The 20051-nt window shown below is 32.5% G+C and overlaps 1 protein-coding gene and 1 pseudogene across 2 annotated transcripts; one reads left to right on the top strand and one right to left on the bottom strand.

Moving 5' to 3' along the window:
* Positions 1–7560: 7560 nt before the first annotated feature.
* On the top strand, positions 7561–15616 carry LOC103853370 (annotated as a pseudogene).
* A 2050-nt stretch (positions 15617–17666) lies between these two features.
* Positions 17667–19790, bottom strand: LOC103852734 (sucrose transport protein SUC1). Of its 2 annotated transcripts, none has more exons than XM_033283910.1 (3): positions 18339–19790; positions 18182–18234; positions 17667–18087 (listed from the first exon to the last, which is right to left on the bottom strand). In XM_033283910.1, exons 1-3 carry the CDS (start codon positions 19593–19595, stop codon positions 17862–17864), a joined length of 1536 nt encoding a protein of 511 aa, XP_033139801.1. In that variant the 5' UTR covers positions 19596–19790; the 3' UTR covers positions 17667–17861. The 2 variants fall into 2 exon arrangements, with proteins under 2 accessions (XP_033139801.1, XP_009127880.2); XM_009129632.2 differs by having other exon boundaries at positions 17668–18087; positions 18182–18245.
* Between the last annotated feature and the right edge of the window lie 261 nt (positions 19791–20051).

Below are 20051 nucleotides of genomic sequence, written 5' to 3'. Positions count from 1 at the left end.
AAGAGTTTCTTCATGAAGGGAAAATCGGGTTATTTTGGGGCCTTTTGGAGAAGAGGGGAAGGTAGTAGGAGAATGTAGGGAGTTACTGGCATCAACAGGAACACGAGGTGGGGGATCGTGTAGGAGGTCATCGTCTCCAAAAAGAGAGAATGAAGGGATTTTGGATGAGGCTGTAGAAGGGGGTCGAAAGTGGTTGAGGTCGTGTTTTATAGGTTGATTTGGTGTGGTAAAGGGTAAGGGATTCTCATCCACTTGACTAGCTGGCTGGGTGACGGGTTTGGCTTGGAAGGTGACAAACAAATTCATTCCTAGGTGAGCATCCAGGTGGAGAAAGAAAAAACGAAGAGAACCGTCGTTTGTCATAATAACTGGCGGTGTTGTTAGTCCGGTGACAAGCTCTTTCGTGTTAGGAGGCCAGTAACTCAATACAGGGAGATATGCGGTCTCCGTTGAAGTAAAGAACTCCTTCGTAACGTTGGATTCTAACTCTGACAATGTCATACCAGCGCGTACAGGGACAATCCTGGACATCTGGTCCTTATCGATGGCGAAGTTCCAACCACCGTCGCCGGAAGACCAGGCGCCAGGTATTACCATGCAGTGAGTCGACATGGTGGACCCTGCAAGAGTAAAAAATTACTTAACCTAAACGTTAACATGGATTAATTTGTTAATTAAATTTTTTAAACTAACCACGAGTTTAGAAGTTGATATTTGTGGCCAAACAGATACAAAAGTCCTGATTGTGGTGAGACTGTTCTTCCTCAAAAAAGAAAAATAGAAAGAAAACGAGGAAGATGAAGATGTGGGGAACTTGGTAAAATCTGGACCGCACAAATGAAAAGTCAAATTGTTAATCTAAAGGTTGAGAATTTTGACAGATATCTGTCTTGTCATATATGGCAGAAACATTATGGGTCGTCCGATGGTGAGGAAGATGTGCGGTGGTGAGCGGTTCCCGCCCTTCTACTTGTTGGGTCTTTTTGACTAGTAGTTAGAGATGGACTAAATTAGTTAGAAACAAGTGGAGAAAGGAGAGCTTGTTAGAAGAAACTGCCCTAGTAGCTGAAAGTGACCCAAAGTGTTAATAGAAACTTGTAAACTGTCTTAGAGTGTAATTTTCTCTATATATTTGTTGATTATTATTTTCTTTGCGAATAAGACTTTGATAATTCACTCGTTTTATTTTATTGTCTTTACCATATAACGCATGTATTTATTTCTGTGAAAAAAGTATTTTTGTAATCATTTTACAATTTCTGAATAATAATAACAAACTTAATATGGAAAAGAAAGCTAAATACTTTGGTTTTTATTTTACAGCATCTAACAATACTAAAAGCAAGATATCAAGTCCTCTAAGCGCGTCCACGTCGGATTGGAAATTCATACCAATCAAACACAAGTTTTATGACATGTCATTAGATCAACACAGTAACATACTGAACTTCAATTTTATTCGACAAAATTGATTCATTTTTCTTTCTTCTCAGTTTCTCTGCAAAACGTACGTATTATGAACTTTTGATTTCCTATCCAAAAGTCCGCTCATTGATTCCTCTTCCTTTCTTCTCTCCTTCTCTACAAAACCTTTACCATACCCAAGAGTCACTTTTTTTTTTAAACTTCAGGCTTGTGAACTCTTATCCTCGAAGTCGACTTTTGTGTGGTTCTCCTAGAAATCATATTTCTGGATTTATGATTCTGGGAATTGGAATTTTTTTTTCCGTAGTTGTAAGATGGGGAACAGATGAGAAAGCGGTTATAGGCGTTTCAGACAAAAAAAAAGAAACAAGAGAAGGAAAATTGATGTGCTCTCCTCTGAACTCTGATGGTATCATGGTAAAAATATTTGATTCAAAAGCACTAAAATTATAGCTTGGAGAGATTCAGTTTTTTTGACCGCATGTAATTTTAAGTTAGTCCTCTCATTGTTGTATCTTTTCGCATGAACATTGTAATTGAGTTGTTTGTGTGTATGTCTTTTTATAGATTGTGGATCACTGGATCAACATGGGTTTGCAAGGGACAAAATCTGGGTAATCGATGACAATCTATCTCCTATTTACTGAAAAGAGTTCGTAAAAAAACATTAGTTGATCTTCATCTCAAACCATCAGAAGAGGACTTAAAGCAATGGCCTGACAGGTAAAATTAAAACCATCATCATGCCTTTTATGATCTATCTTTATAGATTCTGAATTCTGTGTGTGTTTCCTTTTTGAGTTTCAGGTTCACTTGCTATAGATGACGACTCAACATTGATTTTTTTAGAAACATCAATGGCAAGCCCTTCAGATTCTTATTTGCATATCATACTTACCTCGCTGTCTCAGATATAAGGTAATTGTACTCTTTAAAAAATATATCATCAGCAAAACATTCTGTGTTTGATGAATCATTCAACTATTGAAGGGTCAGAAACATTTGACTACTTGGAGAACCTCAGCAAAAAGGAGCTTTTGACTCTATTAGAGTAGAAACATACTTCCCTGAGAACAAGTATCGTTCGTTAACTGCCCAAAGTGGTATCTCTCAGACACCATAAGCAAAATAAATGCTAAATAAATGTTTTTTTCGAAGTGCAAAAATCTGAATCACATTGCTTTATATTTCTAATCCCCTCTTTGTTGGCAGGAACTTTGAAAATACATTAAGTGAAAAGAACGTGTGATGATGAACTCAATATTCAGAACGTCTTTGTTGAACATGATATCGTTTGTGTAAGTCGTAAAATATAATAATTGTTCCATATTTACATATATTTCGTCTTGGAACACAAATCTAGACTGACGACAGAGTTCTTTATTTGATTCGAGTTATTATGCCAGAGGATGCAACATTCAGCAAGGTGGTAGCTTCCAGTTACACTAAATAGTCAAAAGTTTGGATTTGATCTGGTCACGTGCTCAAAGTCATACCTTTTTATTAATCTTATGATGGTGACTTCTTTCTGTTGTTGAAAGTGCTTTTCTTTCTTTTATATAGAGTGGAGGTGGTGACAAAGCAGTTAATCAGCTAGACAAATCTGTTAAACAACAATAGCCGTCAACGTGTCTATTGAGAACAAGGAAACTGCTGAGAAGATACATCGCGGGAACTATACAAGTTTTCTTGATCTATGTGTTAGTTTTATCGCCTCCAACGTCCAGGATTGTGATCTCCAGTCTCTGCTTTATACTATAGTTCAGGTTATAAATAGAGTTGCTACACTGTTTAGTGGACCACAGTACCTGCTCCTAAGGGTTTAATGTATTCGATGGCTCAATCTCTTTCGTGCAAGTGGTATATTCATTCCGATAGCTTCACTGGTATTAGATATACTGGAATATAAATCCATAAATGACAGTTAAAAGCAAGGAAAGTAGCTTGAAGCTGTTACAACCGTAAAGATGCCTAAGAATTGGTTGAAGTCCCTGAATTTCCAAGAACAATGTATCTTTTCTGTGATTGAGCTCCTTGCTGTCCACTTTGCTACACGGAGCTTCAACATATCTTTTCTGGAGCTTGCTATTATTCCCTTATGAGGCTGAACAAATTTAACGAGAGAAGCACTCTGGAAGGGTTAAAGATGGACATGGTGGTCAAACGCTTCATTAAGCAGGTGGAGTTGAATATTGAGTTTCTACACAATACTATCAAAGCATCATAGACAAAGGTCTTGGAACAAAAAAGAAGAAGTGAGACAAGTGTGAGAAAATAATGCAATTCATGGGTTTGCAACTCAGATTGTAGGGCATAATCAAACCGTAGCAGCTAGAATTCTCAAAATCTTAAACCGTTTTTGTTTCATAATTTTTTTTCAGAAATACACAAAACGTCTATGCAATCTGATTAATAAATGGTGTAACAAAAATAAATCAGATTCATTCGAAAATATTTGTTTAATCAGTAATCTAATTTCAGACCTATGACAGTAATGTTTTAAAAATGTTTTAAAAACAATAGCCAAACAAAAGTAGAAATCTAATTTCAGACCTATGAAGTAATGATTTTCTTATATATCGACAATTTATAACTTTGAGAGAGCTTTTAAGCTGGGTATGAGGTCCTCACTCTTACCTGTTTTCGAGAGGTCATGCAAGACAACGTTTGAGCAAGTTGACTCGGCCTTGCAAGAAAAGAATGACCGAGCACACAAAACTACCCAACAAACAAACAAAAAGTCTGAACATGAAAAAAAATAGTATTAATATTTACAATGATTTCCAAAGTAACATCTAATTAATTAAATTATTAAAATAAGTACTATAAAATTAATATGACATCAACTGTAAGAAAGTAAACCATAAATAACTTTACAACTAAAAATATTTCAAATCATGAAGCAAAATTTCTTTCCATCACAAAAAAAAATAGCAAACAATAAATGATAAATTAAAATTTTGGTTAAAGGTAAATGGAAGACAACAAACTCGATTGGTACTTTCTCTTAAATTCAAGTACAAAAATGAAAATTTAATAATTGTAAGACCAAACAAAATTTATACAGTATTAGTTATAAGTTTTACAAATGTTTTACAAAAAAATAGTAACCAAGAAAAAGAATATATATAGATCTTAAAAATAATTTAGCTAACTTTTTATTAATCTTTACTGATATGATTCTAATATACTATTTAAAATTCCAATAAAACACACACAAAAATTCTAATAGTTTCAAATATGAATATATTTTTATAATTTTTCTATAACCAGTTCCAGTATATATTATATTTGTTCATTTTTAAAATAAAAATACACAAATTCAATTAATATTATAGGAAAAGATCCAGACGTAGCCCGGAAAACCCTCTAGTGTAATTAGGTTTTAAAATTTATAGCACCATTTTGACTGGTAAATAAACGGGCTCCCAATGAAAATCAAATATATATATATATAGAGAGAGAGAGAGAGAGAGATCAAATTTACACCATATCTATGAACTTCTAATCAATAGATCACCACCACTCAGTTCTTTTTTTTTCTCTCCGGTGAAAATAGAGAAATTAGCTTCGGTTAAGTGACGGTTCTTATCATTTCTTAAATTTTAACTAAGAAAAGTTAATAACAGTCTCTTAAATAAGAGATATAAGAGCATGATTATTGGGGGGGGGGGTCTTAAAAAAACTAAGAACCGGCCCTTAAATATCTTATTTAAAGTGTAAGCTAGATGAGTATTCTTTCATACTGTTTCATCAATATGTTTTATTTTTAAATATTTTCTAAAAAACTGATATTTTTGGAAAAATTTCATTTTTAGAGTAATATTGTAGATTTGAGTTTTGTGATTGAGAAATTAGGATAACAAGAACATTTGTGGATAGATTAGTATTCTTTGAGAATTGTTCATCTATATGTTGTATTTTTAATTATTTTTCTTAAAAATTGCTATTTTAGGAAAGTTTTCATTTTATAGAGAAATTTTGTAGATTTGAGTTTTTGATTTAGAAATTATGATAACATAAATATTTATGGATTGATGGGTATTCTTTCAGAATATTTCATCAATATGTTGTATTTTAAAATAATTTGCTTAAAAACTGCTATTTTTGAAAAAATTTCATTTAGTAGAGAAATATTGTAGATTAGGGTTTTTGATTTAAAAATTAGGATAAAAAAAAATATTTTTGGATAGAAGAGAATTCTTTCAGTTTTTTTCATCAATATGTTGTATTGTGAAATATTTTTCTTAAAACTGCAATTTTTGGAAAGTTTTCGTTTTTACAGAAATATTGCAATTTTGGGTATGTGATTTAGAAATTAGGATAAAATAAGTTTTGTCGATAGATGAGTATTCTTTCAGAAATTTTCATCAATATGTTGTATTTTTAATTATTTTCCTTAAAGCATACTATTTTTGGAAAGTTTTCCTTTTTTCGAGAAATATTGTAAATTTGGGTTTGTGATTTAGGAATTAGGATAACAAGTATTTTTGTGGATAGATAGATGGGTATTCTTTCGCAATTTTTCATCAATATATTGTATTTTAAAATATTTGTTCTTTAAAAAATGCTATTTTGGAATGTTTTCATTTTTTAGAAAAATATTGTAGATTTAGGTTTATGATTTTGAAATTAAGATAACAAGAATATTTGTGGATGGATGAGTATTTTTTCAGAAACTTTTCACCAAAGTGATGTATTTTAAAATAATTTTCTTAAAAACTGATATTTTTGGAAAAATTTCATATTTTAGAGAAATATTGTAGATTTGGATTTGTGATTTTAAAACGAAAGTTTTGGATGGATGAATATTCTTTCAGAAAATATTCGTCAAAATGTTGTATTTTTAATTAATTTTCTTAGAAACTGCTATTTTTGGAAAGTTTTCATTTTTTTGAGAAATATTGTAAATTTGGGTTTGTCATTTAGAAATTAGAATAACACGAATATTTGTGGATAGATGAGTATTCTTTCAAAACTTTTCCATCAATATGTTGTATTTTGAAATAATTTTCTTAAAACTGCTATTTTTGGAAAGTTTTCGTTTTTACACAAATATTGTAGATTTGGATATGTGATTTAGAAATTATGATAAAAAGAATTTTTGTAGATAGATAAGTATTCTTTCATAATGTTTCATCAATATGTTGTACTTTTAATTAATTTTCATAAGCATACTATTTTTGGAAAGTTTTCCTTTTTTAGTGAGATATTAAAGAATTGAGTTTGTGATTTAGATATTAGGATAACAAGTATTTTTGTGGATAGATAGGTGACTATTCTTTTGCAGTTTTTCATCAATATATTGTATTTTTAAATAGTTTTCTTAAAAATTGCTAATTTTGGAAATTTTTTTATTTTTTTAGAGAAATATTCTAGATTTAGATTTGTGATTTAGAAATTAAGATAAAAAGAATATTTGTGGATATTCTTTGAGAAAATTTTCATCAAAATGTTTTATTTTTAAATAATTTTCGTAAAAACGATTATTTTTGGAAAGTTTTCATTTTTTAAAGAAATATTGTAGATTTGAGTTTTAGATTTTTGAAATTAGTAGATACATGGAATACCCCCATGAACACCATCTCTGATATCATCGTATATATAAAAGTCTGTTGAGTGTCCTGGAGGCCATGGGAAATGACAATATAATACTGTTGTCCCCCAAATATTTAGTCTAAACGTAAATGACCAAGACTTATTCCGAGCTATAATTTTGAGACCAAGATTGTCGTCTAGGGACTTACAGTGGAGGTTTAATATCGAACCATCACCAAGGCGATTTGTTATCCACACTATTGATTTGAGAGTAGAGATATTTGGATGAACATATGAAGCAATGGTTTCAGCTTGTAAGAGAGCTATTTGGATGAGTAGAGATATTATGATTACCACAAGAACTTGTATTCTTTGGATATTTGCCATTTTTTAAGAACTGAATGTTGTGAATGATGTTTGTTTCTTTTGCATTGATATATACTCCCTCCGTTTTTTAATATAAGTCGTTTTACAGCTATGCACATAGATTAAGAAAATCATTAATTTTTTATATTTTCTAAATAAAAACATCATTAATTATTTACCTAATCACATTTCAACCAATAGAAAAATAGAAGATATATTATCATTGGTTAGACAGCATTAATTATTAATAAATTTTACATAGAAAACCGAAAACGACATATAATTTGGAACAAAAAAATTTCTCTAAAACGACTTATATTAAAAAACGGAGGGAGTATATAACAAGCGTTCGATGAGATGTTCATGAGGACATTGATTTTGTTCCAAATCATAATGGGTTGTATACATTGTACTGTGTTACAAAAAAGAAGAAGAAAATAATATATAATTGTGTCACAAAAAAAAAGAATATATAACATTGTATTGAAACAATGGAATATTCACAACTTACTAGATTTTAATCCAAGTTTTCAAAGTGAAAAATATTTTTTATCAACCGAAATTTGATTAAATTATTTCTAAATTTTGTACATAATTTTGTAATTTAAATTTGTATACATAATTAATTTTATGTAGGTTAAATGTTAGAGTTTTGAGAAGAATTATGATGTGTGTTATATATATTTGTGTGTTTTAAACATTTATTGAAACATAGGAATGTTGATGTATGTTAACTGTTAGTTTTGAGAAGAATTATGATGTGCGTTAATAATCGTTATACGTATTTGTGAATTTTGAATACATGTATTGAAACAAAGTAATATTATGGTTTCTTGTTGAAAAATGAAATCAATATTTACCATTGTTTATTCAAAGTTGGATTAGTCTTATATTATTAGGTTTGCAATATGGATTTTAATCTAATTTTGGTTCGATGTGTTCCGATTTATTTCTAAAAATTATGTTTATGAATAAATACTATACAATGTAAAATCTGAATATGGTTAATTTTGTATGATCTCGGTTTAGAGTTTAATCAAATCTATCATTATTTTCAAATAAGTTCAAGTTGTAGAATTTTAAGTAAAATAATGAAAAAAGTATACATATGCAAATTACTTGCTCCAATTCTAACATAGGTCAAATACATTTGGTCTTTTGGTTAAATCTGCACGGCCTATTCCGGCCTATATTCCACGTACAATCGACGCATGGGTTACTCTTATGAACACCATCTCTCTAATCGTTATAAATATCAAACGAATGTGCTTCTGGAGCCCCCATTAAACGACAATAAAAGAGGGTTGTTCCAAAAATATTTGGTCTAAAATCAAATGACCAAGAACTATCCGGTGCGAGAGTTCTGACACGGAAATCATTATTCTTAGACTTACAATAGAGGATTAGTGTTAAGCCACCACCTAGACGATTGCTAATATAATTTGTTCTTTTATAAAAATATACAATTGGTTCACTACATTGTGTTGAAACAAAAGTATATTAATGCTTTATGGTTGAATATCAATATTTACGCATTGTTTTTTTAAAGTTGGATTAATCTTATATAAGGTTTGCAATATGGATTTCAGTCTTATTTTGGTTTACTTACTATTTGTTCGGATTTTTGTTTCTGAAAAATCATCCAAAGTAAATTATCACCAAATATGGATAATTCTGTTCTGTATATCATCAATTTTCAAATAAATTCAGGTTTCGGAAATGTAATAAAAAAATATAGATATATATATATATATATATGTAAATTACTTATTCCAATCATAACATTGGTCAAATCTATTGGTATTCTCGTCCAATCTGCATGGAAAGCTACGGTTTATATTCCACCAACATAAGTAGCATGGATTATCAGTCACACGATCTCTGTCATCAATATAGATATCAAACCAATGGGATTCTCCACTCCAATTAAAATTACAAAAAAAGAGTGTTCCGCCGAAAAAAGCTGGTTTGAACTTGAATGACCAACTATTATTCGGTGCGAGAGTTTGGACACCGAGATCGTCATCCTTAGACTTACAATGGAGTGTTAGTTTTAAGCCGCCATCAAGCTTATTGGTAATCTTCACCGTTCTCTCCTCACCAAACATACTTTCCACCCGTGACGCCGCCAAATGGACGAATAGGAGTATGACCACCACGTAAACTTCCCATTTTTTTCATTTTTGCTATACTTTTTTAAGTTCAAAGTGTATTATACGAATATTATTTATAGTGGTATTCAAAAGAAACCTTTGATGAGCACATCTCGTTGTTGATTCTGTTTGGATTTTTTAGGGTCAATAGTACAATTTATATTTAAACAAAAGTTAAAGCTAATATCTAATCAAAACGTTACATATCACGTTACAAATTTTACATTAACATATATAAAGATATTTTTCCATAATTATGTAATTCATGTCTAGTAAATGTGCATTGCCAAATATCTTATCATAAAAGAAAAATCATTGATACCATATTGTAAAATTTGCAAGATATTTGTTTATCTTACAAAATATTGCATTTTAGTAATGATAACATGCAACAAATATTGTGATTGTGATTTTCCAATAAATGTGTAACAAAACTGTAACGAATATTTATTACTGCAAAAATGTTGCAATAATCATAGCAAATTATTGACATAAATAGAAGTTGCAATCTTTCTGTTGCAATATGACAAAACTATTAACATTCGTTAGTCGTCGTCTTTTTGTATATATCTTATATTCTTTTAATCCTAGTTAGGCCCGTTTCAGTCTTATGATGGACGTTGTGCAGCTTAAAAAAATATACATGTGGTCTAAAAAAATAGGCTCTAATATTTTAGAAAAGGACCCTAAACTCTAATTAAAATTTGCAAAAAAAATATATGGACCCTGTGCAAATGTGCCTTGGGCACATGCCCAGAGACGGGCCTGATCCTAGTGTAATATAATAATATATTTGATGTATGTTAACTGTTACTTTTGAGAAGAATTATGATGTGCATTAATAATCAGTATACCTATTTGTGAGTTTTGAATAAATTTATTGTAACAAAGTAATATTAATGGTTTTTGAAAAATGAAAATCAATATTTACGTGTCCATTCAAAGTTGGATTAGTCTTATATTATAAGGTTTGCAATATGGATTCCAATCTAATTTTGGTTCAATTTGTTCGATTTATTTCTAAAAATTATGTTTATGATTAATTAGTATACAATGTAAAATATGAATATGGTTAATTTTGTATGATCTCAGTTTACAGATTTTATATTACTGTCGTTTATAAATATACATATATTTTCCTATAAATATGTAATCCCTCACCATTTTGGGGCTGCATCCTTTAAATCGCCAGCTAGTCTCTGGCATCGTATATGACAGCCATCTCAGAGATATCTTGTATATCATTCTGACGTTTAGTATAAAATATTTTCTGATTTGTTTTTTAATCCATCACCAATAAATGATATGATCGCGTAGTGAATGCATTGCTAAAAAAGTTTAGAATATGTGTTGGATTAATTTCAGACGTCAAAACTATTGGTTAAAAATCTGTATAATATGTGTTGTATAGTTATATCTAGTATGATTTATTAACATTAGTCATTAGTTAATCTTATATTCTTTAATCCTAGTGTAATCTAATAATAGTTTTTCTGTCCTTAGATAACAAATTATTGATAAACCACGTTAACTTTTTTTGTTTTGTAATTCTTTTGTTTTGGTATTAATGTATCCACTATAATAATGTCTTCTTGAGAACTTTCTTCCATGTTTCTCCACGGACTGCTTCCAGAAGAAAGAAAACCGTCCATTGTCCTTGCGCCCAATCTACTCCTGTAGGAGAGATAATCTCATCCTTTAAGAGCTGTCTTTTAATCAAAAAGTGTAAAAAAAAAAACAAAAAAACAAAAAAAAGTATCAAATTATGACTTAAGAACTCCGGCTAAGAGACTGGAGGTAATGATGCCCTAAGATTGACTATAATATTGGGCTAGAATAATACTCTCCTCAATGATTACATATTTACATGCATACTTTTTTTGTGGACATGTATGGTTTTCATGTCCGCATATAATCTGAGCGGAACAGTTTTTGACCATGTATGTAAATAGCAAGACGCATGCATAATCCATACGTGTTATATACGGCAAATTATTTACTCCCTCTGTTTCAAAATACTTGAAGTTTTAGGTTGGGACACAACTATTAAGAAACTTGTTTTTTATCCAACAAATATCATTAAAATATAAATTAAAAATTATTTAACCAATCACAAAACATACCATAAAATATGATTGGTTACACAGTTTTTGATAAAATTAAAAGCTACATTGAAATATGAAAACATCATATATTTTGAAACATCAAAAACTCTCTAAAACATCATCTATTTTGAAACGGAGGGAGTATAAGTTTTTGGTCTCGTGAAAGACGAATTTAGTAAGTGAGTCAAGCTAACTATTCAGTCAACCAGTCTCGAGTAAACGAGACAAGTTTAAATTTTTTTATCTACAGTAAATAACTTATACTTTCCGCTTTAAGTTGGATTATTGCCTCTTCCAAGGTGATGCACTGACTGATGCTAGAGGACTCCATCCAAAAGAAGAGTTATAATGGCTCAGATTACAGCTTATATATCCAATTCAATTAATTTGGATGTGTTCGGAAGTGTTTACTTGTTTGCTAATCAATGAAGTCATATACAACTAAACGGTTCAACCCGAATTGTGTAAAATGGATCCAAGCTTACAGTTTGTACTCACCTAAATTAGTTTTAAACAAAAAAATATTTTTTTTTGTTTTTAGAGAGATTATTCTGTACATGATCATTAGAAGTCTATGTAAAGTACAAGCCTAGATCATGAGTCATGACGTAAGGTTGTCTGTCTATATAAATGTACAAGCCTAGATTATAAGCCTATGCAGTCGTTTGGCTACTTTGGTATATCCGTATATATATGTTGTCTGTCTTCAATCTATCTTCTATGAATTCAGCATCGTTCCATATAGTTATTTTCCACCGCATTTTATGTCGCTAATCTTGCCTCCTTTAATATTTGGTATTAACTTCGTTTGTTTTGTTTTGGTGTAATCTATGCCTTAAGAGTAAAATAAGATTTATACATATTGAGCAAGGCCTTAAAGACCCAGTTCCAGTGTTGGACATTCTAGGCCTAAAGGCTCCAGCTCATGCTATTCAATACGAGTCCATAAACTTGGCTGAGTCCAGAAAACAGCGTGATCTAACACTACTAAAAGCCGAATAAGGAGAGCAACGAGCGTGCCACGTAGGATTTTTTATTCAGGCCAATCAGGTTCATTTGCTTCGCCACGTCAGCTCTACTCGGTTCTGCAAGTTTTGCCTCGTGCATGTGGGCTCAGAAGCCCTAACATCCCCAATATCATCGATCGTCTATCTTTAACATTCTGTCTTCTCCGTTTCCTCTGAATATCCGTTACCAAAACTAATTGTGCTTCTCAATCCATCCTAATGTATTCCGTTCACCTCCCTCTCTTTTTGTCCTTCTTTATAAACTTCTTCGTATTAAGTAGCTTCTAATCAAGCCCGAAAACCTCCTCTCAAGAAGCTAAAGCCATGGCGATGAAACCCAACGAGAAGTCCCCTCTCTCAACCGGCAAGTCTCATGTCGCTTTGTATTTCTACTTTTCCTCTTCTCAATCAAATTCTCAGAGCTATTAATAGCAATCCAAACGGCGAAATCAACCAGAAAGGCCCACACGGAGATCCTTTTCAATGACGTCGTTCCTGGTTTAGGACAATCTGAGCTACGGTTTCCATTAATTCATTCTGAGAGGCGAGAGACACAGTAAAAGGTGCTTTCTTAATTTGCCACCAGCTCATTCTTTATGATGAACACATTGAACAGGTATGAACTCATTTTCGCTGATTGAAACTACTCGACGACAGGGTTGTGTGATCCTGTCTATACTGATTTATGTTTCATCGATGCTGATTTAGTTTTCTGTTCTTTTCCACTCCAGGAGTTGTGTAAGGGATTTAGTTTGGGAACACTTTTTTTTCCAGCCTAGCTTCCCCTGGGTCCGGTTGAGGTATTGCAAGTCTTTTCTCGGTTTGGTTTAATGATATGATGAGGAGCTAGAGACCAGCAACGTCAAAGATTCCATGACCTATTCTCAAGAGGCTGGTACCATCCGTAAGAACGGTTACATCGTCATCAAGGGCCGTCCCTGCAAGGTTTGATGTTCTCTTTCTTGCATCCCTTTAATCTCTGACTTGTGAGTCATAAACTTGAAACATTCTTTGTTGGTTTATAGGTGGTTGAGGCGTCAACTTCAAAACTGGTGAATGTCACTGCGTTGCCATCGATATCTTCACTTCCGACAAGCTTGAGGATATCGTTCTGTCTTCCCACAACTGTGATGTATGTCATGTGCTATTCGGAGTGGATGTAACACATATATGAATTCTTATAATCCGATTCACAAACTATTTTCTTTTTACAGGTTCCACATGTGAACTATACTGACTACACGTTCCTTTATATTTTTGATGATGGTTTTGTATGATCTCATTCTTTCTCTCTCTCTCTCTTTACTTTTTGTTAGTTTAGCTTAGTCTTCCTCATGCTCAAGTTATATACTTTTTACTTGATTACTTTATATAGGTCAGTGTTCTTACGGAAAATGGACCCACTAAGGATGATCTCAAGCTCCCTACAGATGAATCTCTACTCACACAAATTAATCTCTACAGATCGTTCTTGATTGCTCCCAAAGTCTCAGATCTGCGATACTCTATTGTAATCCATTGAAGGAGACATGATGGATTAACTGATGACGAAATTACCGAAAGAACTCTAGAGGAAGATGAAATTATCAATGCTTTTTTGATGTATCCTTTGGAAATACCAATATTTGGGCTACCATTTTCCTGCAAGAACACCCTCAGATTCTACAGAAGGTAAAGATAAAATGAGAATATATGTTTTGATAATCCTTTTCCAATTCTTTTTACAAGCTTGAATAGTGGTTTTCATTGTACACAGGGATAACAAGATCCGAGTGTTAAAAACAGAGCATCATACCCAACATTTGACTCTTAAACGATACATAAAATGATGAGACACTTTAGAGTAATACTTTAAACATTCTCTCTATGGTCCAGGAAGCAAAACTTGATGGCCAAATAAATTGTCCGTCTATGCTCATAACCTGAATGGAACACAGTAAATCATCTTCAAACTCTTTTGTTTATTCATTTTTCATGTTTTTTTAGGCAATATCTCACTTTCTTCAGGTACGTTCACCTGAATCCTGAGATTTACATCAATCCAAAGAAACATCACAACCTTCAGGATGGGATATATGTAGATATAACAGATTTGTGGCGCATTCAACAATTAAACTGTCTTTGTGATTTGTAGTTGATGTTGCAAAAGAGTAACTAAACATGGTCAGGTTCATTCTACAGAATTAAATGCCAAAACCAGGTACATTCCTTCTTTTTTGTTTATGAAGCGGTCTTTGTCCCGGGAAAGATTTTGCCAAGCTCAAGATTTCCATTTTTAGTTAATCTTTAACCACTGAAGATGGGTTTAACTACGCTATCGTTGAGGCTGTGGGTTATGAGTTCAAAACTATCCAGCTGAATTAGCTGGTGAGAAGGGTTCTGTCTTGCTTTGATCCCAAGAAATTCTCTGTAGCCGTGCACTAGACTGTTGGCGTGAACACGTACAAGCCGGAAATTAGTGTATACTTGGAAGATTAGAGGTGCAGAGAGAGGAAGTCTAAGTCTTTAGGAGAAGAGCGTGGACCAGTGATGTATCATACTGATATGATACAAGGCACGTGGGAAGGAGCTGGTACCTGCACAATAAGAAGAAGAGAAGGCAGTTACTTTCAAGAGAAGAGTATAAATAAGAGGGAGGATTGTTATTAAAAGTTAGTTGGTGAGTCTTGGCCTTGCTTCTCTATTGAGAGCAAGATTGTAATTGGCTTAGTACTCTGGTTTGTAGAGGGTAAGAGAGGGAGTTTGAGCGGTTATTCATCAAATATACATCATTGTTCTATCACATACGTTTGAGAAGCTTGGCAAGTAGTGTGTGTTGCTTAGATCTACCTTGAAGTGGGACTGGAGCAGCAGTAACAAAAGAACACGAGGGGATCTAGCAGAACTTTATGAGCTCTCTGTTTTTAAAGTAATAAAATAATGATTTGTGAAGGAGAGGTGTTCCCTTCACAAGCATGTGTGTTGTGTTTTCGTACTCTACAGTCTACAAGTTGGCTTTAATATATGGAATACTATTATCATTTATCGTTTTTCCATTACTTATGTCTTTTCTTTGGTTATCGAGGATTGAATGAAAAAAAAAACAGGACAATATACTTGGATCACACTCCAGCGATATTAATCTTGAAGTTTAGCATCTGTACAAATCATACAAACATTGGTTCCTTACTAACACATGTTCTTCTTGCTGGTTCACATCATCTTCAAAGTCATTAGCTTCCTATCAATAGTGCAACCTGCACTACCAAAAATCTTAACTCAAACTCATATCTAACAGGAAAATAAAATTTTGAACTGAATAGAATTATTAGGATATTGAAATTTGAAAACTTATGTTATTCATTAATAATACTACCTATTAAAAATAGAAGAAATATGCATGTTTAACCATTTGCGAGTATGCATTCCTCTATTAATAAATTTAGAAATAATTGTTTATGCACTTTGTTGTTATGTTCGGCTTAAAAACAATGTGAACTTAGGTTTGCAAAGTTGATTTGTTTTACCCTTTTTTATTAGTGTAACCAAAAAATAAATTTTGATTAGTTTTAAGGCGATTCTCCCAAATATATGTTTGTAAGTTTTTCTCACAAAAAGAGTTTTCAACGAAAAAAAATAAGACACTTCTACTCCTTGATATATACATATATATAATAATAAAAAAATACATCTATTTTCTTATAATTTTTTATTATATGTTTTTTTTTTTGAAATTTTTATAAAAAAATATTGATTCTTTTTTTTTCAAAAAAAATATTTTTTTTCTTCTAATTTTTCTTTTGAAATTCGAAAATACTTTTTGAAACTATTTTTAATTTTTTTCTATTTTAAAAATTTGTTTACCCCACCCCTTAACTCTAGAACCAAAGTCTGGGGTTAGATAACTTTAAGGTTATAAAGGTATATTTACTCTTCAATAAAATTTCTTTTAGTCACTTTCTTTTTTAGAAGCTATTTTGTGAAAATAAAATTAAAGGGTTATCCTATAAATTTTCTCTTAGTTTTATATATCTTTTCGAACAACAAGTTAAATTTACTAAAACCTCACTAAAGAAAATATTATGAGAACAAAAATACAAGTTAGAGTTTAAAGTTTATTATTCATTATGTAACTAATAATTATTACTAAATGAAATTTTCCAAAAAAAATATGATAGTTAGGAATACTAATCACTAAACATCTAAACTTATACAAAATGCTCAACACAGAGTAAACCAGAATAATATTTAATAACAATGTTATCAATGAAGAGGTAAATCAAAAACTTATGATCAAGTTTTCTGATTTTAAAAATGTGAACAATGGTATAGTAAAAATATTTCTTTGTGTGCTTGAGTCAGTGAAAGATGTTATAGTTGCTTAAAAATCATTGAAAAATAAGAATATCTATAAGATTTTAAGATACCATGTTGGTCATAAATACTTACATGAATTAACCATATACAATATTTTTTTTTAAAACAATCAATTTATATGAAGTTATATGAAGTTTCAAATGAAATAGAAAAAATACAAAAAAGTTATATCATCCAATTTATAAAGTCAGGAAAGGCAACGACAGCAAAAGATAAAATAACAACAAACTATATTACTCCTCTTTAGTGTGTTAATTATCAAAATCAATTTGGTTTTATTATACCTATTTTATAATATCAAAATACATGTGGTATATAGTGTAAAAATTTATCGTTTAAATTTGTTAGAAGAAGCAAATAAAAAATAAAAGAATTGTACAACTAATTAATATTTATATAAAATAAAAATACAAGCTCAAGCAAACAAATTATATAATAATACAAAATAATTTAATAAATTTAAAAAGTACAAACCGCGCATAGCGCGGTGAGAAGATCTAGTTCATATAATCAAACAGAAAAGTTGTCTTAGACTGGCCAGGTTTGATTCTATTTGGGGCAAAACAGAAATTCATGACTCCTGTAAATTAATTATATTCTTGATAGTCAAAACTTTCAAATTATTTTTCATGTTCAGAGAACTGTAATACAGTATATTATTATCAGGTCTTATTTTTTGTATATTGGGGATTTTTTTACCAAAATCAAACACAACAATTATAAAGAACCAAAATCTATTTCATTTTGATATCGGTACCAAAAACAAGAAACTAAAAGAAGGGTGGAATACAGACAACCCAAGCTTATTAGATTTGATCATCTTCTGTTCTTTTTTGTGGTTTTGGGTCTTGCAGTTTTGCACAATAGTACTGTATTTGATCATGAGTTTCATAAAGAAAATAAAACATAATTTAAACTAATGGAATCCCATGGCTCCTGTCTTCAAGGCAGGTGCGTCCGGTGGTGGTGAAGGTAAAACGGTTATAGCTAATACTCCACTGATCGCCGCTGCGATTGCTCCGACTATAAACGCCGGTAAGTTTCCACCGCCAAAAAGGGCGTCGAAAGGTCCTCCTCCTAGTGATACTATCATTTGTGGTATCACAATTGCCAAATTTAAAACTCCTAACGACAGTCCTGCAAAATAATAAAAAAAAATTTAGTTATTTATTTAAAAATGAAACTGTGATTTGTTTTAACGAGACCATGGATAATTAAAAACAAAATTTACCTTGGCCGGCGCCGGAGCTGCTTGAAAATATGGAGGCTAGTGCAAACGGAATACTGAAAGTAATCTGTAAAAAAAATATGAATTTTTTAATATTATATTTAGCCAAAATATTTAAAAGTAATAAAACAGACAAAAAGACAAAAGCTGTAATACTTACAGCTAATGGAATACCAAGAACAGCAAAGAGACTCAACGCTCCAGCTCTAATACCAGGCGACGGTCCGGCATATGGACCGGCGACTTTCCGGTAATCCGCCGCCAATTTCGTGACAAGAACCGTCATGGCCAAACCAATGGCAAGAATGAAATTAACAATTCCCCAAAGCCGTTTAGCTCCTCCCACTTTCTTACCAATCCACTCAACACCAAGTGACATGAAACCAAGAACGATAGAGTTAAACATCAGCCCCAATGCACCAGACTGTACTCCCTTGTTGTATATTTGCTTCAACCTCGCGTCTCCTTCTGAGTCACCACCGTACACTTCACGACCCATCCAGTCAGTATCAAACAAAAGAAACGGGAACCATGCGATCCAGTTTAGTGCGGTGACGATAAGAAGCATCCACATGGGACGTTCCATGACTTTAAAAGCTCCAAAGATTTCTCCAAAGAAAGGAACACTCTTCTTCTCCTCGTCGGCGGCTACCGGCGGCGGAGACCATTGTTTATCTTTGACGTACCAAAGAGACGTGACGGTGACGAGGAGGAGGAGTGTGATGGACAAGAAGAAGCAACTCTTGAGATTAGCGCAATAAAGATCGCATGCATTGGTCATTGCGAACGGGAACATTTTATGTAGGTTGGTGAAAGAACCAGCCGCGTATCCCAAAACGTTTCCAACCGCCATAAAGAATGAGAAAAACGCGTTTGCGACTCGCGTTCTTTTAGCGTCTCCAGCGGCTAGGTCGGCCAAGAAAGCACGGCAAGGTCCTTGGAGGGTGTTGTTGGCCACGTCGAGGATCCAGAACCCGAGAGCGAAGATCCCGATGGCTCGAACCCTCGGCGTTTCCTCGAGTTTGTCGCCCATTTTATAGCCGATATCCGCAGCGTATCCGATCAAGAACACGGCGACGGCGACCATGGCGGCTCCGGCGGCGATGAAGGGACGGCGACGACCGAATCTTGACGTGCATCTGTCACTGTGGAAACCGACGATGGGTTGGACAATCATGCCGGAGACGGGACCACAGAGCCAGATGAGAGAGGACCATTTGTGAGGGATACCAAGAAGCTGGACGTAAGGTGTGAGGAGAGAGAGCTGTAGGGCCCACCCGAACTGTACACCGGCGGCGATGGAAGAGACGGAGATTATTTTACGGAGAGGAGACGGCTGGTTGAACTCTTCCAGTGAAGACTGTGTCTCAAGAGCCGCCGCATCTTTAGCGGTTTTTTCTGTTTCAAAAGCTCCCATTGAGAAAAAAAAAACACGATAGACAAAAGTCACAAAACGTAAACTTTAGAGGAAAAAAAAAAGAAAAGAAAATTTGTTTATTTTTTCTTTGTCTTTTTTTTTTTTGTTTTTCTGTCTTTCTCTCTGTTTTTTTTTTGTGTTTTTTGGTAATGAAGAGTGTTTATTGTGATGTAGAAGATGAGAGAATGGTGTTGTATTTATAGTGAAATGATAAAGGAGTGATTTATTATTTATTATTATTATATTTATTTTTAACTTGGAGAGGATTATTTTTCGGATAAGAGACTGAGTAAGAAAATTAATTAGGGTGAGTGTGTATGGTAAAGTTTGGACACGTGTCACTTTAAGACATCAACTTCAGTATTTATCTTTTATTGTTTCTTGTTTTTGCGGCTTTTAATTGGTTTCGCTTTCTTCTTGCATCAAGGACTTGGACATGATTCAAACTCTCTGACA

The sequence above is a fragment of the Brassica rapa genome, chromosome A02 (genome assembly GCF_000309985.2).
Source record: "Brassica rapa cultivar Chiifu-401-42 chromosome A02, CAAS_Brap_v3.01, whole genome shotgun sequence".
NCBI classification, from domain to species: Eukaryota; Viridiplantae; Streptophyta; class Magnoliopsida; order Brassicales; family Brassicaceae; genus Brassica; species Brassica rapa.
The sequence above is the reverse complement of the archived record's forward strand: the minus strand, read 5'-3'. Positions and strand labels throughout refer to the sequence as shown.

Coding starts and splice junctions, on each gene's coding strand:
- LOC103852734 (XM_009129632.2), bottom strand. CDS start 19,595: ATGGGAGCTTTTGAAACAGAAAAAACCGCTAAAGATGCGGCGGCTCTT. Junction 18,246..18,338: donor TTCTTGGTATTCCATTAGCT/GTAAGTATTACA, acceptor TTTTTTTTACAG/ATTACTTTCAGTATTCCGTT. Junction 18,088..18,181: donor CAGCTCCGGCGCCGGCCAAG/GTAAATTTTGTT, acceptor ATTATTTTGCAG/GACTGTCGTTAGGAGTTTTA.